Source organism: Sylvia atricapilla, chromosome 9 (genome assembly GCF_009819655.1).
Source record: "Sylvia atricapilla isolate bSylAtr1 chromosome 9, bSylAtr1.pri, whole genome shotgun sequence".
Taxonomy (NCBI): Eukaryota; Metazoa; Chordata; class Aves; order Passeriformes; family Sylviidae; genus Sylvia; species Sylvia atricapilla.
Genome location: NC_089148.1, coordinates 8,646,938 through 8,671,537, shown reverse-complemented (window position 1 = coordinate 8,671,537; position 24,600 = coordinate 8,646,938). Strand labels below are relative to the sequence as shown.

Genomic DNA, 24,600 nt, shown 5'->3' with positions numbered 1-24,600 from the left:
GTTACAGGTTGTGAATGTCACTATCTCCCAGGAGAAGGTCACTTTGGAGTGATATCCCATTCATACACAGTCTGCAATCATGCTTCTATGAAACACAACTGAAAGGAACTGGAGAAGAAAGCTTAGTCAAAACTCCTGAAAAAAACTGCTGTGAACAGAATTCAAAAAAAAGAAAAAAAAAAATCCCTTTAAAGTATCCAGAGAAATGAAAATTTCAGCAGAAATGGAAGATCTTTCAACAAAGGTGCAGAAACCACCTTTCATTGGAACTACACTGGCTAAGCAAGTGGCTGAAATAGTGAAAATAAGCAAGCATTAAAATACAGAAATCCTCTAGAAAAAGGGACTTTTGCATATGGAATTTCCTGTGCTGGGCATGGGCACCCTTTGTTTAGCCCTTTCCCGAGAGGATTAACCTGTCTGTTCCTGATGGAGAGCAGAGAGGGAATTCAGGGTGCCCCTGCAGGGGGCGTACAGTGGGGATTGGCTAGAAATCGTTAAAAAACATATTTACAGGTCTGTAAGTCCTCCAAACAGAAAATATAAAACTGCATTAGAACTGGGGTAAAAAAAAGAAAGAATCCTACCACAGAATCCTGCAGATTCCCTCTGTCTAACAGGAAGCCTGACTGTGCAAATTCCAGGAACCCAGCTTGCTGTTCCCACTGTGTACCTCCTTCAGAAAGACTGTTTTATCGCAGAATCCTATCCAAAGTAGATATGGGACACAGCAAGAGCCAGTTCTCTTGCTAAAACGTTTGCTATCAAGTTTGCATTCAGCTAAAGACCAGCTGGGGGAGAGGGGAAAAAGCCCAGCTGCTGAGTTTTCCTATGGAATTCATTTCACTCCATTCATGTCCTTTTATCAGCCAGCTGCTGTCTCGGGTCACCCGCTGCTCACCTCTCTCACCCACAACACACACGCACACACACTCCCCTCTTCCTCCTCCCAGGACTGCAGTGCTTTCAACAAGAGAAAAACAACAACAACAATAACAATAACAACAACAACAACAACATAATAATAATAATAAAAAAAATAGCAATAATTAAAAAATCTACAGTATTCACTTCCTTTTGGTATATTACATTGGCATTTTCTGTACACAACCCAAGAGCTCCCTCTATTTACACAGTGATCCACAAGGACTTATTCTGGGGAGCCTGGTTCTCCTGGCCCTGAGTGGGGAATTAAAGCCCACCCTCCAGAGTTGCTTTTTCAATTTTATTGAATGTACAATACTATCTTAAAACAATTTAAAATACAATTTAAAAATACAATTCTAAAACAATTTTAGAACAATCTTCAAACAATACAATCTTCAAACAATACAATTTTTCCTTGTACAGAAGAACTATGTGCAACAATCAGTGACGGTGAGGGGTCTTGGCTCTGCTCCGTCTTGCTCTTCCACGGAGGTGGTTGGCAGCACCTGCAGAATTAGAAACTGCTGTTCTTAAATTCACCATTCTCCGTGATGGAAAGCTTGGGAGGGTTGCCATTCCGGACGTGCATGGTGTAGCGCTCCTTTACCTGCGTCAAGGCGCTCATCAGGCGCGTGTTCGCCGAGTCCAGGAACACGATCCTCTTCTCCTGCAAAGACACCCCGACAGTGTCAGAGCTGCTGCACACCCAGCCCTGGCTGGGCTCTGGGCAGAGGCAGCTGGGCCAGCATTCCCTGGCGACATGGGCTGTCTGCCTCTTTCTGTTTTCCTGTGCCACAGGCTCCTCTGCGGCCCGCCGGCCCTCCGGGACTTTTTTGCACGATGAATCCGAGTTACAGCGGGAAACTGATCCAGGCAGGGAGGCTCTACCCAGTCAGGCAGGGTTTTGCCACAGGGGAGTGGGAAGGTGTCAGTGTTAATAACAATGGTAGCCAATTTCGAGATTAGATTTTAGAACTACATTAGAAAAACAGAAACAGGCAGCAGAAAATAAAAGTGGCGGGGGTTTGGTTTCATCTGGCAGAGAGAAGTGCGAGTGGTATCTGCCGACCATTTATCTCTGTGTTTTGGATGGAGTGTGCTCAGAGTAAACTCATGGGATGCTTGAAATAAAGACATAAATAAAGAAATAAATAATAATAATAATAATAATAAAAAGCAGATAATGGCAGCCTGCGGTGACGGTGCAACAGCAACACAGAGAAGCAGCAGCCAAAGCTAACGCCAAGGGTTACTGGAGGTGAGGGGGAGAGAGAGCACCGTGGGTGGAGGGGAGATGCCATCGACAGAACACAAAGAACAAACATGGAACACACTGCTCCTAGACCCATTCCAGCTCGGGGGGCTCCTGGGCTTCTTGAATCCACGTGCCTGGTTGATTGTCCCTGCACAGAACCAGAAAGTGCCAGCCTCCACTGGGAGCACACAGCTCAGGGATGTGTGCTGCTAAATGGACATGATCCATCGCCAGACCCAGCCTGCTAACAGTGGGATTCAGCACTGGATGGGCAAGCCAAGGAGTTGTTGGCATAATCAGAGATGACAATTTCCATCTTTCCCCACCCAAAAAATAATAATGCAGCTGCAGAAAGCAGTGCTAGAGACAGCAGGAAGGTAGGTGTGCTCTCCATGCCACCAGCTGATTGGCTTTTGTTCCTTGAGAAGGGAAAATGTCTTATTTGCTCAACCAAAAGTTGCATGTGGGAACTCTTCCCAGTCCAGCCCATTGAGAAACAAAATGGAGGGAAAAATGATGCACAGGAGGCATAAACATGAAGGACCAGTTCAGACACACTGCTCAGGAGACTCATGTGCTACCACAGCCCCTTGGGACTGGGATCCCAGCACATCAGTTGTGCTACAGCACTAATCAGCAATGGCTGCTTTTCTCAGCGGGCTCCCCCACAGGGGGGAGTGCTCAGGTGCAAAAACAAAGCAGAATTTAAATCCTGCTTCTGTTACAGCCCCGAAGACACCGAGCTCTGTGTAAAGCCAACAGAGGAGGAGGAGGAAGAGGAGGCATGAGGCACAAGGCCTGCCTTAGCCCTCACCCTAATCCAGCTGATGGGAGCAGGGAGAACATGGAGCCAAGGAGTTTCAGAGCTTTCCTCCCATGCTGAATTGAACCCTGCAGAACACAACTGCCTCTGCAGGAATGTGCTGCTCAGCCAGGCAAAGCTCCTTCTCCTCTGACTGCATTTCACCTGGAACAATTTAAAAAGCAAATTTTCCTCCTGAAACTTTTCCTGAAAAATTTCTAAAAAATCTTTCCAAAGAGTTGAGAATGAAAGGCTGGGTGTTTTCAGACACTGCTGAGCACTCACTGAGCCAGTCTCCAAAACAGGTGGAAATCCACACTTGGAAAACCAATCTTAAAAGCACGAGCTTGGTGAGTAGAGGGATCTTCTCACTGAAGGGAAAACTGGAACCACCAGGCACGTCTCTCACACACTCAGGGCACAGGGAGCAGGAGGAGCTGGAATGGATAGGAGGTCAGTGTGCTGGGCCAGGACTGGGTTCTGCTCAGCTAGAGAACTGATTGGGTTTACTTGCCTGTTGGAATTATCTCATCCCCATTTATGACCTGTAATTTAACACAGCGGAGATGTCACTTGCAATAGCAACCGGGCCAGTTCTCTTTGCAGCTGCGCCGCTCCGAGGACAGTCTGGCCAGACCTATCCCTGCTCAGGCTCCAGAGCCAGGAGAACAGCTGGTGTCTGTGTGCCTGGGGCAGTGCTGGGAGCTGCACTGCACCCCTCAAACCATCCTGGGCCAGTGTCCCTAAGCACAGGATCCCAGGTCGCTGCTGCTCCTGGCAGCCTTTAACTCTTCAGTCAGGTTCCAGCCCCACTTGATGAATCTCACACAAAAAAAGACCTTTTCTTTTCTAGCCACTGAAGGAATCAGACTAAATAAAATCTTCCAAGCACGACTTCAGTGGATTGCTACAGAACCCAGCAGACTCCTGGGCTCCCTTGGTGAGTCTGTTCTGAATCTTTCATCAGTTTCCTCCTCTGCTCAGGTACTCGAGGAAGGACAGTGACAACTGCACTTCCCCCATGCACTGCCTGACAGTGACGCAGTTGAGGTTTGACCTTGCTTGCCCAAGAAAAAATCATTCATGCTGCTGTTTTGCTCCTGTTTTTTCACCAGTTTCCACCACAGGTGAAAAAGGCTGCATCACTTGGAGAAGTGTGATCAAGGACTACACCCTTCCAGCCCTGAGGGTCTGAAGGTCTCACAAGTCAGCAGTGGTCCCCTCTGCCAGCTGGTGACACTAGGGTCACAGTGGCCCATGGTCTGCTTTGCTAGCCCATAACCAACACCAAGGCTGAGAGACTCCTGGCACGCACAGGTAACGGGCAAGTTTCTTCCTCAGTACAATCCCTCCCCCCTGAAAATCACTTTGCACGTTTGCTCAGTGCCCCTTCCACCTTCTTGAGGCAGATGAAAAATGCATCCACCCATTTCAGAATCCAGGCTGCTGCCTGGATGAGCTGCCATTCCACATCTGTAACAGCGAGATGCCCTGACTGTGCCTATATCCAAAAAAAATGCAGCCCTTTGCTGCTTTATATTTCCCCTACAGTTCCACATCGGTTCAATTATTTCTAATACTGCAATGCCATGTTTAACCATGTTCAGCCGAGACTCCCACCACCACTCTTTGCGTAGGGAATAACTTAGGTTATTCCTGAAAAAATTCATAAAGAAGGTTTCCAGTTGAAGCTACTGAAAAGCCCAGAAGCAGGAAAGAGACCCTCCAAATGCAAATACCACAAACGTAACACGGCAGGCAGATACAAACCAGTCCCAGGTTCTGTTGTGGGATCAGCACAGACACAGAGGAGAAGCTGGAATGACCCCACAGGATACACCCACATGCACTTCCCGCTGGGTTCCCCTCCCCACAGCTGCCCGGGTGGCCGAGGTGGGAGCTGCAGGTTTGTGGGAAATGGGCATTTCCCCAGCACTGCTGGGGTGAAATGCCACACGGGACATTCCCAGCACAATACTCTGTTGCAGCATTCTCCTTTCTGGACTCCACTGTCCAAAGCCATGCTGTTGCTGGCACAGCTGAGATGCATGCACATGGCAGCTAAACTATGCTGGGGTGAGGCACAGCTTTCCCAGAGGTCCCAGGCCCACACTTGGAACAACATCTACACAATGTACTGCTATTCCTTTACTCCCTTGGGATCTCACAAAGTAGCAAAGGTTTTGGAGATGGGATCAGCCCTGGGATTTGTTGCCAGGCTGCCTCAAAGCCCAGGTCAGACAGTATTAATTAAAGCCCCCAGTTATCTCCCAGAGGCAATAAGTGACATGTCTGACACTGCAGGCTGATACAGCTTGGAAGATACAGAACAGTGCTGGGGCAGGAGAGAGGCACCAGTAACAGATTCTACACATGGGTTCTGGGAGATCCTGAGCTCTTTACCTACCTGTGCATCAATGATTTTCTGCTTTGCATCAATGACTGCTTGCATCTCAGCGTGATCCTTTTTCAGCTCCTCTTCAACAGCCATGAGTCTGATGAGAAGAGAGAGGGACAGATTAGGACAGTTTAATATTATTCCCAAGTGTTTCAGGTATTCTGGCCTGTTGGTTTGATTTCTCTGCTTCTCCTGGCTCACCAAGAGAAGAACTCTGCTGCTCTCAGGAAAGCTTATCTCTCCATCTGACACTCCCAGTTGCCCAACTTTATTTTCAGAACAAACATTACCAAAAATGCCACTGCTCTGAATAACTAATCTCATGTACAGATTCCAAACAACAACAAAATACCCATAGTAAGCACAACAGAGACCTAAGTTAAAAATTCCTCAATATTTTCTTTTCCTTTCCTGACAATCTCGGGCAAGTTTCCCCACCTGCATCCTCACTTCTCCAGCTGTGAGGACGGAGTGGCACAGGGGAGCAGCTTGTCCCACCCAACCCCGAGCCTCCCAAAGCCTCACCTGCTGATGATGCTTTTCATCTGGCTGTCCTTCTCCTCCTGCTGCCTGCGCAGCCTGTCCTCGCTGTCTTCCAGCCGAGACTTGTAGTCTGTGAGCAGCTTCTGCATCTGCTGCTCCTGCACCAGCAGCCGCCGCTCGTACTCCTCCAGCCGGCGGCTGGACACCCGCAGCCGCTCCTTCAGCTTGGCGATCTCCTGCTCGTACTGAGGGGGCCAGGGAGGCAGGAGGGGATCAGGGGCAAAGGAGAAAAGAGGAGAGATCAGATTGTGGTAAAGCTCTGCTGCACTTTAGGGGAGAGTTGGTTTTTTTTTTTTTTCCTAATGAAAAATCAGCTGATTGAAGTAAAGGAAGAGGGAAGCAAACATAGGGGTGACCGTAGAGAATGAGCACATAGGCTCCCACTGGGCATCAAGCTGCTCCTACGCTGTGGGTTATCACTCTGCAGCACAATTCAAGCTGTCAGAGGGCTCTGACATGGCTCCTCAGCCCTGACTGGTCACATCCTGCCTTACTCCAGACTCCAGCAGTTCTCAGGCAGATGCTGCTAACAGTGCTCAACTGTAGAAGTGGTCTGGGCTGCCCAAACTTACAAACCCAGACCTGCTGGGACCCAAATAACTCACTCTTCAGGACCTAATCAATCAGGGCAGGTCAGAGCAAGCCAGTCACTGCAAACCAGAGCCTGTCAGGTTACTTGGCTGAGCTTTTGTTCTTCTTGTCTCTGTGGGCAATCATTTCTGCAATAGTGACATGAATCTCAATATATTCCTTTGTTTTGGGTTCATTCACCTTTCCTAACAATCTTATGTTTCTACCAAATGTTCTCCTCCTCACTCCCTGCCTTCTCAAGATACCAAACCTCTTACACAGCAACTCCATCCCCACAGCAACAAATGGCTGTAACTGCATTTGGAAAATTGAGATTTACCCCTGAAAAAACATACCATTTCAAAACGAGATCATGGAGATTTCTGTGCAGTACCTGGGTGACAAGCATTTGCCTCAGGAGAAGCCTGACACAAAATGTGACTGCTGCTACTGACAAAAGCTGAGCTACAGCCCTGCACAGTCTCTGTACATGTCCCTAAGCTATGCTCAGTCAGGTTAACAATCCTGATTTACTTTATTTACGGAGTTAGTGATCACTATAACCAGCATAACCTGTGTGAGAATGTGTGACACTGTGACAGCAGGGCCCGAAAGTCCCTCTGAACTTGCTGTGGGGTGCACAGCACTCAGTGGCACCCCTAGAGCTGGCTGCAGAGAATCAAATCTACCTTCTCAGCGTGCTTGATTTCATCCAGGTTCTGAGCCGTGTCCTTCTTGGTGTCCTCATACTGCCCGTTGTTGAACACCCATGCCGCCGTCCTCTCCACTGGGGACAGCGTGGCCGAGTCCACTGGTGACTGCACCTGGGGCACAGACACCTGTCAGCATTCCCCTGACACAAACAGCATTCTAGCACACAAACCAGCTCTGAAAGCCACTTCAGCTGCAGGAGAAAGGATACTCAAGGAGCTGGCAGCCTCAAAGGATCCCCAAAATGTCTCCTGGAGGGATACTCCATCCTCCCTTGATTATAGACCTACAGCACCCATCTGAATCCTTCTAAACCAAACACACTCTGGAAATTTTCTTCTTCCCTAAGTGAGCTCCTCTCTGAAAAAGTTCTTGTTTCCCAGTCCTGTTCACACCCACCTCTTCCCTTTGCCACACTGTCAGCAAGACTTCCTCACCCTGCCATGACTTGCGTAGAGAAAACAGTGACAAAGCTCTGCTCTCAGCATGCTCCAGTGAGACAGGTTGGTTTCCCTGGAGTGCTGAGGAGCTGAGCTTGGGAGCGGCTTCCTCAGCCAGGCTCCAGTGGAGCATGGGACTGCACAGCCTGGATCCAGGATCTGAATGTGGTGAGGAGGTGGGACATTATCACGGCAGTGCCTACCAGGTTTGGATGGTCCATTGCAGCGTAGCCACCCTACCAGAGGGCCAGCTGTGCTGACTGGGAGAAATGTCCAAGCTCTTTGGAGGCTCTCTCTCTCTTCTTCAAGAGAACTCAAAAAGGGAGCCAAGAAAGGAGACAAGAAACTCTCTGCCTGGCTGGGGAAAACATGGCTTGCGATAAATTCCAAGCAATTTTCATGGACAAAGACAAGTTTATGAGTACAGGAATTAGCATAATTACTCCTGAAAGAGCAACATTGTCCTATGTTTTTGAGAAATGCAAAAGATCAACTTCTCCCCAACTGCAGCTTCTTTTTGTGCCCAGGCAGCTCTTCAGCTCCCTGCCTGGCCCAGCGGTGCACCCAAGTGCACTGTGCTCCCTGCCTGGAGCTTCTGAAATCTCAGGCTCAGCCAGAAGCTCTCCATGGGGAAGGAACAGCTTCTTTAGGAGTCAGGGATCATGTCACCCTCCTTCTGTGTTTCTCCTGCGTGGGAAGACAGGGCTGGCAGGTGCAGGATCTGCTCCCACAGCTCAGTTGTCCTGAGCAGCCAGCCATGGACACTCCAGCATAGGAAGAGGCCTCAGCAGAAATGTAAAGGCAAAGAAAAGACATAGAAATTAGGCAAAAATCCTTGGATTTAGGCAAAGGCCTTTTCCCTAGGAGGAAGCCTTGACAGCAAGAAAGCTAATAGCCCTTTAGGTGTAGTGTGGCAGCCTGACAAAGCTCTTTAATTCAGATTTTTTTGAGGGCATTTGCTGTCAGGCAGCCAGAGCAAGGGAGACCATGGACCGTGTGTGGCTGTGAATCACTGGAGAAATCAGGAACAGGATGGATGAACACTGTCACCACCCACAGGAGCTACAGGGGACTCAGACAGCAGAAAGGTGACTATGAAGTACATCCCCAGCCCTGCACCAGACTGCTGAGCAGCAGCAAAGCTGGCCAAAGAACCTTCCAAGTGTAGGACAGAATATTTCCAGCAGCCAAATTCTGAAAGCTGTCAAAGACCAAGTGGATGGCAAGTCACACATGCTAATGGCTTACAAGTTATTCTCTCATAAAGGGCAAAAAAAGAATTAGTCTGCTAGGGTCATGTATTAATTCCCCTCTTTGCCTCTCTTCCAGAGAACACACTGACATTTCTGTTCCCACCTACCTCCTAAATGGAAATGGAAGGCAAAAAGTGACCTCTCCCAGCAAACAAAGGGCTCAGCTCTATATTCAGAGACAAATGGGACTTGTAGAGAACAGAGTCTAATAATTATAACGCCCACAAAACATGCCTAGAAAGAACATGCCCAGAAAGAACATGCCCAACTTCTCTTTTCTCTTTTCTCTTTTTCAAACAAGAACAGAATTCCACAACAAGATTTGCAATTAAAAGGATGCAATGGAATTTGCCTTGAAAAAAATGTTGGCCACTCGATTTGGCACCATTCAAGACATTGTTAATGGGTGTGGGGAAGGAGAGAACAAATTGATTTATCTGAAATAAAGCAGGAGCAAGTACTCTAATGAATCCAGTGCAAACAATTAGCATGAAAAGTACAGTAGGAAAACAAGTGGATGCACATCCCCCCCACATTTATCCTTGTTGCTAGCCTAAAATGTGCTACCAGAACAACACAGGGCCTGGTTGTATTCCATAAACATCCTCCACCTAGTCATGTACCTGTGCCCCAGTGTACAACACACACTGCAGGAGGACACAAACACATGCACACCTCGAACAATAAACAATTACTTCTTTGGGTATTGCTAACTTGGCACACTAAGCTTTGGTTTGTGATTCAGTGTTTCTGGTCTTGTACTTCAGTGAACGTGAGGTGTCAAAGTAGTTTTGAAGCCCAGATTGCTGCTGGGTTCCCAGGCATCACCCAGGTTTTCCTGTAACATTGAGGAGTCTGACGAGAAAGCTGCACTGTCAGGGAATATCAAGAAAACCTTGGGCAGAGCAGAGGTTGTTCCTCACAGCCCAAAACTGCAAAAAGCTGTGACCTGCAGATCATGTTTTCTACCTTCACTGTACCACTGAAATACTCACTTCCTCTTTAAACTAATTTAGGAAAGTATTTTCTTACACAGCAAATCACAACAGGATTATTGCTGTTTTTTTACAAAAGAAGATAAAGGAACGTTAGCTTTTTGACAGGAAAACCTTGATTCATAGTTGCCTATGAAGAACTGATAATGTGCATTAGGAATTGGTAGGTATAAGCACTCCTTTCCAGAAAAAAATTTGCATTATTCATTGTTTGGGAAGATTAATGAAAAAGCAGCTCTTATTTGAGGCCCAGCAAGAGGCTGCTTCATCATGGTGAAATATGGATTTCTCCACACTTTAGACAACTGTGCTTATTTGTTATTTTGGCAGCACTTATTCTGTGATGTTTTATCTTTGTTCATTTCCCTGTTTCGAGGTAGCACTGCTTTTAAATTAACACCACAGGGCAAACACAGTCTCACGTGGCGATCTGAACTACCATTTGGAACAAAGCTGCTCCTGGTTTTGTTTTTTTTTGTCTTTGTATTCAGAGAAATTTTCCAGTTTTGTTTCTTTCAGCAGGTTTGCTGCTACCTTAGCAAATGGAAAACAGTCTTTTTTTAAAAAAATTTAGTACGAAAGCATCCCAGTGGCACAGATAAGGTGCTTGCCAAGCTTGTGAGGGTGACAAGCACGACTATTCCTTACCCTGGCACAAGTGCTGCTACTCTCGATTCAGCACCACTCCATGGTGAAGAAAGCTTTGGAGGGCAAGGAGCAGTGGGCTGAAGGGCAAAGCCGAGGCCTGGAGGCAGGATTTCCTTACCTGCTGCGTTTGCTGCCGCTGAATCGCCCGCACCTTGGGGACGGGGCTTTCCCTGGAGGAGGAGGACTGGTGCCGGGAGCGGTTCCCGTTCTGCACGGGCTCGACGCCCGCGGCCCCCGAGGCCCCGGACAGGCTGCCCGTGCTGCGCAGGGAAGGGCTGTGGGTCAGGCTGTGCAGCGTTTTGGCCCTGGTGCCCAGCACGGCCTGGTCCATCTTGCGGATCTGCGCCTGGCTGCTGCTGTTCTGGCGGGGCAGCACCACGGGCACGTGCTTGTCCGTGCCCGCGGGGCGCCGCGCCGAGTCCTCGCTCTGCGAGCTGCGCTTGGCGGAGTCCTCCAGGCTGCTGTTGCTGCGCCCGCTGGGCTTGAAGTCCTCGCTGTTGCTGCGGCTCCGGGAGCTGGCGGTGCTCAGGTTCTCTGGGCTGGAGTCCACCGAGGCCTTGGCCATGGGGGGGCTGGGGTTGTTGAGCTGGTAAACGGGGTTTTGGAACGACAGAGGCCGGAGGCTGCCCTGCTGGTTCCACGCCGGGTGCAGCGGCCTCCGGACCTGGGGAGCGCTCTGGGGGGTGCTCTGGGTGTCCCACAGCTGTTTGATGTTGGCCACCTGGGTGACGGAGAGCTGGCTGCCCGCCAGGCGCAAAGGCACGTCGTGCATCATGGAAGCGGCGTCGCTGTGGGCTGTGTGAGGGTCCTGCAGGTCCATGAGGGAGATGCTACGTCCGTTGGGCAAGACACTTACCTTCTCATCCTTATCCGAGCAAGTCATGCTCTGGGTGGATGCCTGCTGAACCAGCAGTAAGGTCTTGCCCCTAAAATGTCCATCTACATTTTCCTGGGTTGGAGACTTCATCTTGTTTACGTCACTGTGGAGTGAAAAGGAATTTGGTTAATTTTTGAGCAGCCAAGACCCCGAGAGATCCGTCCCAGAGAAGTCTTTCTACCTCACTTAACCTCCCCCCACTGAAAGCTTCAAGGAGCCAGACTTCCTTTTATGAGCTTTTTGTGTGCAAGTCAGAACACACTCTTCCTTAATTACCACTTATCTTAGAGAACTGTGTTTGATTCAAGAAGTCCTTCATCTTTATTTTTTTCCACAGGTGAAATCGAAACCATTCCCACTAAATCCTTCCCCCTTAGTCACTTCTGTCTTTATCAAGACTTCAGATACCATTTAACCCTTTGCCACCGCATAACAAGAGATGGGACAAAAGGAAATCGCCTCAAGCTGTGCCAGGGATGGTTTAAATTGGGTACCCAGAAAAATTTCTTCACCCAAAGGATTGTCAACAGTGGCTCAGCTGGCCAAGGAAGTGGTGGAGCCACCATCCTTGGAAGGTGTTCAGATGAGGACACAGTTTAGTGGTGGCCTTGGCAGTGCTGGGCTAATGGTTGGACTTGATTCTCCTAGGGTTTTTCCAACCTTAATGATTCTATGACTCTGTGTATTATGGAGGCCTTAAAATTCAGGAGGAGTTGTGTGAAGGCTCCTTCAGAGCTGGATGTTAGCTCAGAGGGCAGAGAATTGCACATGACAAAACTGGCCCTTGTACCTGACACCACAGGTAGTGCTCTGGGCCTGCAGCAGCTGAGCGCTTTGGCAGCTCTGCCATGTCACAGCTGCAGATTAACAGCTGTTACAGTGTGAGAAATGCTGCACCAGACACAGGAGGGCTGTTTCTGCTGTTCCACAGGTAATAAGTTTCCCCTACAGCTCAGTTTTCCCATTAGCAGCCTGACGGCCAGAAGGAAACACGATGGCTGACCGTGCACTCAGGCTGGCAGTAAATCACAGAACTGCTTTTTTATCAGCTCAAGGCATTGACTCCCAGAGAGGTGATTGAGTTCTGGGTAGTCCAAAGCTCCAGGTGCACCCTGTGCACCTCTTGTTGGGATGGTGAGTTTATTCCCTGTGAGAGAGGCCTGAGCTCCCCATTGCACAGCGGAGCTGCGCAGCCAGCTCAGGTGGTGAAGCCCTCAACCCTTGGAACCACAGAATGGTTTGGGCTGGAAGGAGACCTCCAAGATCATCTCACTCCAACTCTTCACAGCTTTAAGAACCCCACAGGTGCCCTGGAGCCCTGGCTGGGACGTACCCGTCGGTGGGGTCCTCAGTTATCTTCTGAAGTCCCGAGGAGAGACTTCCAGCGACGTTTGGGCTGGAGCTGTGCTCCATGAAACGCTTCAGCTGCTGCTGCGTGGGTGTGGGGCTGGCCATGGATTTTGTGATATCCGCAAGGATACGAGGGAGAGGTCCCAGTTTTGCCACGGTTGCCTGTAGGAAGGAATTTTCACCCTAATTGGATACAAGCACCACGACATCCGCCAGGTTTTTGGTTTTGTTTTTGGTAACGATGCACAGAGGCGGAGGGATGGAGTGGAAGGAAGGAGGGTGGGTGGTTGTGTGCGAGTGTGCCGGGATCGTAATGCAGTGTTATGGAGCAGCGCAACGACGGCGACGAGATGGATGGAGGAGACGAAACGGGGTGCAGCAGACATTGAGGAAAGAAAAGGAAATAGAAAAGAAATTAGGATTGACCCCCAAAAATAAAAATCATGCTCAATAAAACAAAACTACTGCCATTCCAATGCAAAACTATCATGCAAAGCACACTGAGTCCCGGGTGGGTGAGGTCAAAGTGAAAACTATGGCATCTGCTCATTGAAGGGCATTCAAAGGCTACAGATTCAGCTGGTGGGGGGAACTTTCCAGGCAAAGGGTGTCATGTGGTAGAGGAAATGCATGCCAACAGATGAGGGGGATCATGAGAGGATCGCAGGGATTGAGGGTGATGGGGAAAGGGAAGGTTTTCATTTCATAAGCCTTTCATTTTTCGGTATCCTACATGGACGCCATCTCCTTTCGCACCGTTATCAACAATTAATTAAGCCATTCTTCCCTACCCAAACATGAAAAATAACTGCATGAGAGCATCAGTGATCCTCATCCCAATATCAGCCCATCAGCACGGGATGAAATGTGTGGCTGCAGTTACAGGTTAGCTCAGTGCTGGCCAGGCTGAGGGTAAGAGCAGCTGGCCTTCAGCAAGGAAGGCTACTCCTCCGGGCCCTGGCTTCTCACCCCTTTGGGCCACTGCTGGGAGATCAGCTACGGGGCAGCTCCAGGCTCCTGGGACTGCAGGAAGGTGAAGGAGCTGCAGATTTTTTAAAAAATTAAAATTCTGCGACAAAACCAATGTTCTTCTCAAAGATACCCTTGTTTTCCCCATAAGCAGGTATTCAGTCAGCTTGGCTCCAGAGAAAGGTCTCTTTACAGACACTTTCATACAGCACTGTGGCTATTAAAATCTCCAAGGTGGCTGCTCTCATTATTTCCCAGTCATTCCCTACAGTTAAACCATAACGCATATAACTTTGCCCCTTAATTCTCTTTTTAGGAAACCACTGTACCAGCTCCCAAGAGCCTGCTAGGATAGATCCATACATCCAACCTACAGAAGGGGCCATGCAGATCCATACATTTGGAGTGTGTGCTGTGCACATGTATGAGGTAAATTGCAAAACAAGATCATACCTTATTATCAAACTAAGATTAATATACAGACTGTCTTTTTGAGTCAAGGGCATTTCAATTCACTCTGATACAACAAGCTCAGATTTTTGTTTTCTCTTCTAAATAATGTACATGAAAAATAGATACACAACCAATAACTACTTTGGCAAACCCTGATGCAATAAAAATTGAGTGCATTGCTATTCACCTTACTTCTCCAGTTTCAAAAGAAAGAATAATATACATGGAACATGGACAAAAGAATGGACCTCTAAAAACTGAAGTATGGAACAGTTCCAAGCACTTGGGGGAAAAATAAAAAAAAGAAAGACTCACAGTCGACCTTTTCTGGGCCTTATCAATTACCTTTCTACCAAGATTTTAATGATTTTGGTTCCTGCAAACCCACACAGCTAAGGAAGAGCAAAGCTCTGCCTTTTCCTCCTTCTGTAGCTAAATGGAAGCAGTGCTCATTGCTGGTGCTGTCTGCTGGGGTCAGAAGCTGGGCACTGTACATGAGCACAGCACAGGGCACAGCAGAAAGCATCTTGCTCTGCTGTAGGACGGCACTCGGAGCGGATCCAGCTCTATGCACGGCATTCCTCGTATGCCAAAATCCAAGACTACGGAAATGAGAGCATCTCAGCAGGCTTTGGATGGGCTTGTTGATGAGAACAGTTCTGCAGGGCCAACTCATTCCTGCCTGGTGTGCAGCAAAGCACCTCCCTTAGCACCACAAGGGCACAGCAACAAGGCCTTTTTCTGTCCAAATGCCTCATTTGTGAGAAAGGACCGGCTGCCCAGGGAATTTCAGGTCTACTTTTAAGCAATGCCTTCAGCACCTGACCTTCCTAAAGGCTCTGCAAAGTGTCTGCATTGCTGCTGAAGCCCAACCAACCTCACATGCCTTGCTGCAGGCCCTGATCCAAAATCTTGGAGGGAGCAGTTGTGAAACGATCAAACATTCCCCTCCAAAGCTCTTGACTTCCCTTGATACTCCCTAGTGTTTATTGTTGCTATGGTACCATCCCCTGATTGGCCCTCCTGGGCCTGCAAACAGCTTTACCTTATCAAGTTGGGACACAACCTCCCAGAGGAGGGAATGCAGCACGGAGAGCTCTTTGCCCAGGTCGATGTAGCCATCATATCCAGGCATGTTGGAGATGGTATCTGGGTTAGAGAGCTCCCTCAGAAAACGCTGCATTCCTCCCCACTCATGTTCCAAAAATTCATTCATGAAGGCCATGTACTCTTCCTTAATACCAAACCTGAAAGGGAGGAAAGGGAGGTAGGGGGAAACCCAGTCAATAACCTCCACACAATATACAGAGTACAAGTGCTTACAGACATTTACTTAAACACTTTATTTTAAAATAAAGTGTTAAAGACTTGGAGTATTTAAAAAAAATGCAAAATCTGAAGATTCTGAAGTCTTTGAGGAAAAAAAACACACGGACAACTTAAGAGATTCACTGCTTTGTTGTACTTACTTAAATACTACTACCTCACTGTTTATATTACAAATCACATCTCACCCCCCTCCCTCCCACAGAATAATCTTTCTCTCTCCTCATGCAGGAGAGGCGCCATGCCCTTTGTATCATTCAGCTGAGAATTCTGGTTTTCATGATCCTTGGTGGTATCATGAGGCTTCCTTCCCTTTGGAACAGCACATTCACGAACATGATAGTGCGTGACTCTTCTTGGTTTTATGCTGTGTCCCCTGCACAGAATTCCAAACAACTCCAATCTGCGTGTAAGGAGAATTTATCTGAGGTACCTCGAGTGTTCACATCTAAATGAGAAGATTCCCCCTTTCCTAAAGCTGGCTCCAGTTGCCAGAGAATCAGCTGCCTGTGAGCACAAGCAGGAATCAGGCAGGCTGCAGGTTTCAGTTGCCCTGGCACCACCTACTTGGCAAAGTTGGCGAGGTTCTGGATGACTTTAGCGATGAGGGTGAGCGTGCGGGAGGTCTGGTCGTCAGGGTACTCCTGCATGAGGTTGAAGAGGCTGGGGGACATGATGGCAGGGCAGAGGAAGCGGAGGAACAGAGAGGCACTGATCAGGCGTTCACTGATGTCCTGCTTGCCCCTGTTCAGGCACTGCTGCTTCCAAGATGCAAACACCTCCTTCAGCTCACGAGGGAACACGCTGCAAAGGAAAACAAAACAAAAAAAACAAAATAAAACTGCACTGGCAGCGAGCTGCAAAAAGTTGAACTGGTGATCAGTCACCCGAAATACTTATCTGTGAGAAAACATCAGCTCTTTTTTTACCTCCCCCTTTTTCTTTTTTTTTTTTTTCTCTTTCTCTCTAGGCTATGTAATGTCATTAGGCATCTATTCATAGATCCCCATTTAATCTGGTGGCACTTAAGCAGTCTTTAAAGCACCCCTTGTTCATATGTGTTAGGTGAAGCCATTTCCAGACACGCTGATTTGCAAGCTAAGAACTACTTATCCATTGCTACCCTGGAGCAAACAGGGTGTTAGAATACTGAAAACAAACCGAGCCAAACTGAGCTCATCTCCATATCTGACAGTTTTACCTTGCTTGTTAACCTCTCAATACTGTGCCTTTGCTTCATGCCAAAGCACAAAGGCCCCTCTTCTTCCACTGCTACTCAGAAGCAGAGATTAATAGAAAACTCTCCGCCACTGCTTCCTCCCTGATTTCCTGTTCAATTCCACACATCTGAAGGGTCTAAAAGTCTTCTGTACACATCAAAACTTGCAGCTTTTTATGCCAAGTCCAAGCTAAGCCGTTATCTTCTCACTTTATGCCCTCCTTATCCAGGCACACTCAGCATGTGTTCCCTTGGCAGAGGATTTGGGCAGAAGCCCCCACAGCTGTGGTTTGTGGGCTGGGCCCCCTCAGTCTGGGCACAGGTTCCCCCTGCAATCTGGAGCCACATGCAGGAAGGCAGTGAGGAAAGGGGACAAGAAGATGGATGGGGCTGTGCTCCTTCCCTGTCCCACTGCTGTTCCCTTGATGCCTTAAGTTTCTGTTATTGCTGAAGACCAACAACAACTTTCAGGCCCAAAAGCACAAACAGTGGTGCGCTGAAGGCAGGAACAAGAAAGATGGGACCTCACAAGCTGAAGGTGTAATTGGACAATTAAACCCCAATATGCAAACGGACCAAAACTTATTAAAATGTAAGACTTTGTGACTGGCCAGCCATTTTGTGACCATTTTGGATCCACCTTGGGTGTAGCCGTGGTCAGGCCCTGTCCTGCCCAAGGTGTATCCTAGAGGTCCTTCAATTATTACCTACTTTATTCTCTAGCTCTGTCCAGTCTCTGTTTCAGGTCAGCCTTCCCAAGGCATCACCCTCAGCATCAGAGGAGGAATGGGCCCCTCTGAGCAAACAGGGGACAAAGGGAGGGAAGGAAGATGCCTTACCAGTAAGAATTGATAATCTTGCAGAAGACCAGCTCACAACACATTTTCAGGTTGCACTGATGATCTGCTAATTCACTTTGTGAGCACCTGCTGGGATCCGCTTCACAGTTTTCATCTGACTCATACACAGCCTTGATAAACTCCCCTGGAAAAAGGGAAGAGGATGAGGAACCAGGGTAGTTACAGGAAAAGCCTACTTGACACACCTCTAAATCCTGCTTATGTCTTTGCCTGACAACTGCCTGTCCTGCTCTAGGTGTGTGCTCTAGACACCAGGTGTTGGGGACATGACTCCTCCCAGTCCTTTCCCAAGAGAGCACAGCCTGGGCTCTGATGCTTCAGCCTCCTGTGCCCTCACTGTCCCCAAGCACAGGGTGCAAAAACAGGATGACTCTGCTTAGCAGCCCTGCAGGCACTTCCCTCATGGCCTAAAGAGGAAGATTTGACTTGATATTCAAACGGTGTTACTAATTATGAAATTATCCACAGTCTTAGGAATGAAGCCGTGTGTGATTTGTCTTCATAATTTCCCCAGGAAATGTGCTGGCAATGATATTTATTTGTATTATTTCTAAACCTGCCTCCTTTTTTTTTTTTTTTTCATTTTAAGAAGTGTCACCTTGCTCTTGACTAAGAGTAATACCCAAGCAGTGGCTAGATGCTGCTAATTTTCTCAAACCCTTATATCAACACCTTACAACATTTTCATGGCCTGCGTGCATCCTCCAAGCTCCTTGGCATCACAACAGAAACTGCTCACATACAAGCCACATGAAGGTGGCTTTGTCTGACAGACTGGAATGAACTACTCAGTGGTTTCTCTTCTCCATATGCAGGCATTCCAAGTGATTTTTAAACTGTTGGGTGTTCACTAGGAAAAACCCTTTATTCATTGGTTTAATGATTCAATGTCTTTTGAGTTCATCTCCTCAGATGATCTCGCTGGCTCTGAGCTAACCCAAGGCTTGTTTGTGCAAAAGGGGTTTGTTTTTAGCCTTTGCTTTCTTAAAACCTCTTAAACACCCCTCAGCCCCTTCCCAAATCTCAGCTTGGTGTTGTTGCAAGCAAAACAGGCACCACATTTTCTTTTTTTTTTTCTTTTTTGTGATGAGGTCCAAAACATTTCTGAGGGCATCTAAATCTCTTACTTGCAAAACTGCTGGCATCATTTTGTTGAGCCAGTTCTGTTTTAACTCTTGTATATTGGATAATATTTTTTATCCTCAAACATATTTGAAACTTACTCTTTGTGGCCCCCAAGACCCTGCTACAATCAGATATAAGATTCCCTTACAGACATGTTACATTGCTAACACCAACCACAGAGTCATTAATCTTTTCAAAGAACAGGGCAGCTGAGGAAAATGACATTTAAAACTTGACAAAGAATTAGATGGGGATATTGTCATGAGCAAAGTTGCCTGCGCTATAGACAAGCCGGATGGCCTTAGGGGCATTTTCCATCTCTCCTGCCTATGATTTACCATCTTATCACTCAGTGCTAAATGATGTATTAGGAGTCATTAATGTTAAAATATTTTATGCAATTACTGCACATTAAGGAGCTTGCAGCAGCTGTAATGGAGTGGTCCCACAGCTGATGTTCAGCCTGCTGGGAGGCACAGCACAAAGTACCAGGCTGCTGGTTTCTCCCAACCAGGTGAGAGCCTACAACTGGGACTTACACTCAGTGCTTCCACCCAGGAGAATAAGACTACCAGAACAGGCTCATTACACTTCAGAAATGGCCAAACTGGATATAATCCCAGAGATGACTACACTGACCCTTGGAGCACTAATTTAGCCAGCTATCTCCTTGATGCTTTGCCAGCATCTGGGATTGCTGAGGACAAGCGAGACTGCTGGGAAAGCAAGCTGCTTGGCTTTTTTTTTTTTTTTTTTTTTTTTTTTTTTGTGAAAGGATGTGGTGTGGGACTTGGGTTTGGCTTGATCTTGTTTCTCTTGTATCAATTTCCAAAGCTTTCTTCATCTCAGAAACAACAGGGGGTGGGTGGCTCATTGTGCAACTGTGGATGAGGAAGACTGTGCAAAGTTGCTAAAACCCGACTGTAGTGTCTCTGCAGAGGACAGGGAGCCTGGGTTTGGTGTCCTTTACGCTATCTTTGTGTGGTCAGGAATTCCCCAGGCACTGCCTTATGACTAGAGCAGAACCTTTTTGTGGAGTGGGGGCAATAACAAAATTATCAGAGTTCACCCTGGCACATAACGGTGGGCATGAAGACTCCATGGGGAGAACGGAGTAGGAGATCACAGGATGGCCAGGCAGTTTTAATGAGCCAGGGAATAATGAGCACTGGGGATAAACACAGGCAAGAGGCTTCTCAGACAGGATGCATCTTGATCTCCTGTCCTGGGATGCTCAGCAGCCTTGCAGCCTCACTCCCCAGCCTTGTCTCTCTAAGGACTATGTGTCAACCCCCTTTTTCAAGCCTGTTTCTATATCAGATCAAACAAGCACCATTGCTCACAAAGAAATCGCAGTGTTATACCTCTTAATCACACTAGAGACACAAAAGAAAGTCACCCAGAAAAACAGAACATGGTAATACAAACTTGAAGAGGGACTCAGCTACATCAAATCGAGCTTGCCTTGCCTTAGGTGCTACTCCTGCAGGCCTCAAACAGCACCCTTCTCCACGTGGAGGAAGGGCATCAAGAGCAGGACAGTGTGATATCTGTGTATGAGACACTCGGGCTGTGTGCTGAGGCAGCTCCTCCCCATCCCACCCTCCCAGCTGCAGCCATGCTGCACACACAGCTCAGGGGCAGCCCTTGCTGTGCAAACAGGGAGTTTCTTACCCAGGGCATCCTGGAGGTACTTCTGTCCTACCAGCTTGAGGTATTCCTCAATAGCTTTGGTAGCGAGTGTGTTCTCCCTGAAGATCAAGACATCATGTTCTGCACAGCGATCTACCTCAGCCATCACCAAATCTGTCAAGAAGTCCTGAGGAAAAAGGTCAAATGGCAAAGGTGATTTTAACCAGCTCAGTCCTGCCAGGCTAACCCCAGAAGCCAAGAAGGAAGGATATTTCAGGATAATAAATAATTTCTCAGCCTGAAACAAGGAGCGCAGGTGCTACATGACGTAAGGGCCAAGGAAATAGCCAGAACTCCTCTGGGGTTTATTACACTTACAGAATGATACAGATCACAAATTATAAAGGGTGAAGAAAAAGTCTCTAAAAAAACCCCTTTACAGCCAAGCTTGTGTTTCAGTTTAGCTCCAGAACAGAACCTCTCTCCAGTTTGTTTATCAGAGGCTTTGTCTGCTGAAAGAAACTGTGCTATTATATTTATCCTTACCTTTATAAGGAATATTCCATACAGACATGGATTTAAAAATCCAAATTGGAAGCGACACACAAGTTATTACAGCTTGATGATATTTTAGTAAGAAGAATGGCTTATAAATTAAATTCACAAACAAAAGTGCTTTAGGATTTGGGAAAAAAGAAGTTAACATTCAGCTTTCTGGTTATCTACATGGCTTAACTTGAACTGTATTCAATTGTCCAGGAAAAAACTGTCAGCCAACCTTGATTAGGAGAATAATCTCTTCATACAGGGTCTAATTCTACCTGAATTATTTCCTGAAGTGGCAACTTTATGTGAGCCAACGACATTTAGTATTCCTGGTTTTCAGTCCATGATTGCTGTTTCTTTCCAACAAAATCCAAGAGAATTCTTTTCACCTGGCTCAAACTAGGAACATCCAGCTGTATCCCCATCAGCAGAAGCAGTGAAGCTGGAAATACCCTCTTAGGAGCTTTATGGCAGCCTGAGCCACCTGGTAAAGCCTGAGCTTCCCGTAAACAGAGGTTTAAAAATTCACACACCAGGAATGCAAAGTTTTAACGCTAATTTATCAACTTGTTGCAGCTGGCACTGCAGAGCCTGTTTTCCAGCAGGGTTTCAACATAATCTTAGCTACCAGCTTCTCTCATCAGATAACGTAAGGAGGATGTTCCTGTCACATGCACCAGCACAGAGCATCAGCCAGCCCGAGATGTTGTCATGAAGCAAAGAAAAGGACCTTCTCTGGAATAGTTACATGAGGCTGTCCCTTGGATGTTGTTTACAGCCATCCTTCCACATCTTTATCCCTCTGACTTGTGCTTTACGTGCTCTAGCTGGTCCCAGTGCCCGAAGCAGCCTCCAGAGTGGCACTGCTCACACAGCATCTGGCAGGCAGCATCCAGATAGATCAATGTGTGCTAATGCTTCCCAGAACTTCCCACGACCTGCAGGGTACTCTCCCACAAGCCATTTGAAGAAATCAGTGCACCCAGAAGTCCTAAGAGCATCCTTGGGGCGGGTGGGATCACCATTAACTGGGTATAGATCCCCCAAATGGCTGTTCAAAGGCTGAATAGATCGATGGTGGCATTGATCCGCTGACTCAGAGCTGACTCAGCACCGGCACTCGCTGCTCATTGTATCACAGCCTTATTTATAGAAACAATTCTCCAGTTTACCAGCCTCTTGTTCACTTATCTCTTAACCTACATCCTGATTTTAGAAGGCTCCTGAACACTCAAATGAGCATGCTGATTTTCAGAAGAATATGAAGTTACAAAGTCCTCCCGCTTACACTTTGTACACTGCTGCTGCTGCTGCTTATTGTCACGGGCCCCCCATTTCCATCAGGAATCCCTTATCAATAGCCAGAGCCACTCTAACAGGAGCCAACTGTGCTTACCTTGGCTCTCCCCGTGCTCTGAAGAATGTGCACCAAGGCAGAGGCCATCTCCTCCTTGTTCTTGACGCTGATCACAGGTTCCAGCACGGAGCACAGCAGGCCATAGTTGCTGGTGACATACTCCCCAAATTCTTTGTACTGCTCCATGGGCAAGATGGTGATGGTCTGGTAGCGGGATTTGATCCGAATGGAAGGCCCCCCTGATTTGCCTTTGTTGGCTGTGGGGGTGCTGACTGGGTACCATTTCTCCACAAACTGCCGACCCGTCACGCTGGCCGTGGGAATGTTGACCAGGCCGACGTAATTGTTCTTGTCCTTTTTCTTTTTCTTCTCTACATCCTTGTAGATGTGAACCGTGATGCTCTGAATGTGTGGGAGGCTGTAGAACTCGAAGTGCTCCCCCCAGAAGATGTTATCTGCTTTTGCTTTGCTGGTGGTGCGGGCAAAGAGGGTGTCATCAAGGCACAGCTCACAGAAGTACTTCTTCTTGGGGGTCAGGTCCTTGGCCTCTATGATCCAGAGGCGAAGCACGTTTTCTGCTCGACGGCAATTGTCCTGTGCAGAAGAAAGAGACCAGTTTTGATTCAAGACCCTTAAAAGCTGTATATTTCATTTCCTAAAGCAGCAGTGGCAAAGGGCTGCCTTTTCTGTCTGAGGTAAGGACAGAGTCAGAATTCAGAATCAGATTGGCTGCTCCAGAGAGAATCGGAATCTCTAGAAAACTGGATATTTTCTAAGACAGAGGCAAAGGGCTGTCTTTGGTATGTCAGGAGTGTTGGGGACTAGAATATTTTTCTTCTTCAAAAGCTGTATTTGAAATGCTTTAGAAAACACTCTGCACAAGAGAGCCTGCCCAAAGCTGCCAGACTGGTGAGGAATCCCAGAGCACTGTTAGCCTGTCCCTGGGAGGTAGGATGGCAGCTACAGAGTGACTTATCAGACATTTCCAGCTGATCTATAACTTGATTCCTCGTTTCACTCCAACTCCAATTTGTTTAATGTTGTTTTTTTGGGGGTTTTCCCCCAACCCCTATCTCTGCCCCTAGATTAAAACATGACCCTTACGAAGCCGTGCCCCATCTTTCCTGGGTGCATGGCCTCAGAAATCCAGTCTGCATCCCAAGCTGGCGCTGGGGCAGGGATCAGGAAGCACGCTGGTGTGTATTTACTCATTAAAGGTTTGACCTACTGCACTCCCTGGAATAGCACAGGGCAGCTTTTGACACACGGATGAGCGGATGGCTCCCCAGACTAAATTAATTGAAGATGCATCTGTGGCAAGCCCTGGTACACTGGACTAAAATCCAATCATCCCACCTCCATTCCCCCACTAATCTTATTTTCGCAGTTTCTATTACCTTCATTGGCTGCGATAGTCTGCGTATGTTTTCCATCCACCAGTCCCTCTCTGCTGCAGAGGAGCAACTGAAGCATTTACTGCCCTTGGAGTAGGTTACCTGGAATGAATAAATGACAGGCTGAGTTCAGGCAAGCCTAGGACACATGGAAGAGGCTGCAAAAAGCGAGGAGGAAGATAAAGAGTGCTTGAGAAACAAAGTAAATATGAAAAAGGGAGGTAAAAACACAGCACCCTAGAAGGCAGAGAGGATAAAAGCCCCACAAAACACAGGGAGCAAAACAAGTTTGAGGTTATATAAAGCTGGAGAAACTGAAGAATTTATATAAAATTAAGAGCACCAGAGGCTCCTCTTAAAAACTTAAACAAAGCTTTAATCAGACAGTAAATCGATTCTTTTTTAAAAGAGTTGTTAATTGATCTGCGGCTATTAAAGCTTGCTGATTTCCCTGCTAAGGCCCAGGGGCAGATGATTTTGTTACTGACTGTGTGAAGACAGACAGACCAGACAATGCACTAACGTAAGGCAAAACACACTGGACACGATGACTTCAGTAAATACAGAATATTTCCAGGGGTCCATATAGACAGCAAAAGCCTAAACAAACCAAGGGAGCTGCGCCCTGCTCCAGCCCTGACAGCTCTGCTTTCCCACACCAGGGAACCACCCTGGTTTCTTCCCCTCTTACGTGGCCTGACAAGCCTCATTTACTCTTTCCATTCATTTGTGTTCACAATTACAAAGCAGTTTGAGGCAACAGCCTCAGAGCTAAATTGTTGCCAGTGTTTTCCACCCAACTCCCCAAGCCTAAGCAAGCTGCAAAGTGCTTCCAACCAGAAGAAGGAGGCTGAAGCAAACAGGAACAGTTCCTGGATGCATCCTGAGGGACCAGAGCCTGATATGCTTGTTTACTGCCAGAATTTTCCAGGGTGTAAACAGATCTTTGT

The 24,600-nt window shown here is 47.5% G+C and overlaps 1 protein-coding gene across 5 annotated transcripts in view; it reads right to left on the bottom strand.

The window, feature by feature from the left end:
* Positions 1–1,342: 1,342 nt before the first annotated feature.
* The window catches only part of RASAL2 (RAS protein activator like 2), a 161,364-nt gene continuing 138,106 nt past the window's right edge, over positions 1,343–24,600 (bottom strand). For 3 of the 5 annotated variants that reach the window (XM_066324721.1, XM_066324720.1, XM_066324716.1), the window contains exons 7-19: positions 23,654–23,752; positions 22,296–22,850; positions 20,396–20,540; positions 17,576–17,720; positions 16,085–16,321; positions 15,237–15,438; positions 12,753–12,952; positions 10,661–11,522; positions 7,185–7,319; positions 5,908–6,110; positions 5,392–5,479; positions 3,499–3,529; positions 1,343–1,594 (exon numbers count right to left, since the gene is read on the bottom strand). In XM_066324721.1, the coding sequence (XP_066180818.1) occupies positions 1,464–1,594; positions 3,499–3,529; positions 5,392–5,479; positions 5,908–6,110; positions 7,185–7,319; positions 10,661–11,522; positions 12,753–12,952; positions 15,237–15,438; positions 16,085–16,321; positions 17,576–17,720; positions 20,396–20,540; positions 22,296–22,850; positions 23,654–23,752 (3,033 nt within the window). In that variant the 3' untranslated portion in view covers positions 1,343–1,463. The remainder of the gene's footprint in view (positions 1,595–3,498; positions 3,530–5,391; positions 5,480–5,907; positions 6,111–7,184; positions 7,320–10,660; positions 11,523–12,752; positions 12,953–15,236; positions 15,439–16,084; positions 16,322–17,575; positions 17,721–20,395; positions 20,541–22,295; positions 22,851–23,653; positions 23,753–24,600) is intronic. The other 2 variants (XM_066324718.1, XM_066324719.1) reach the window with 2 other exon arrangements.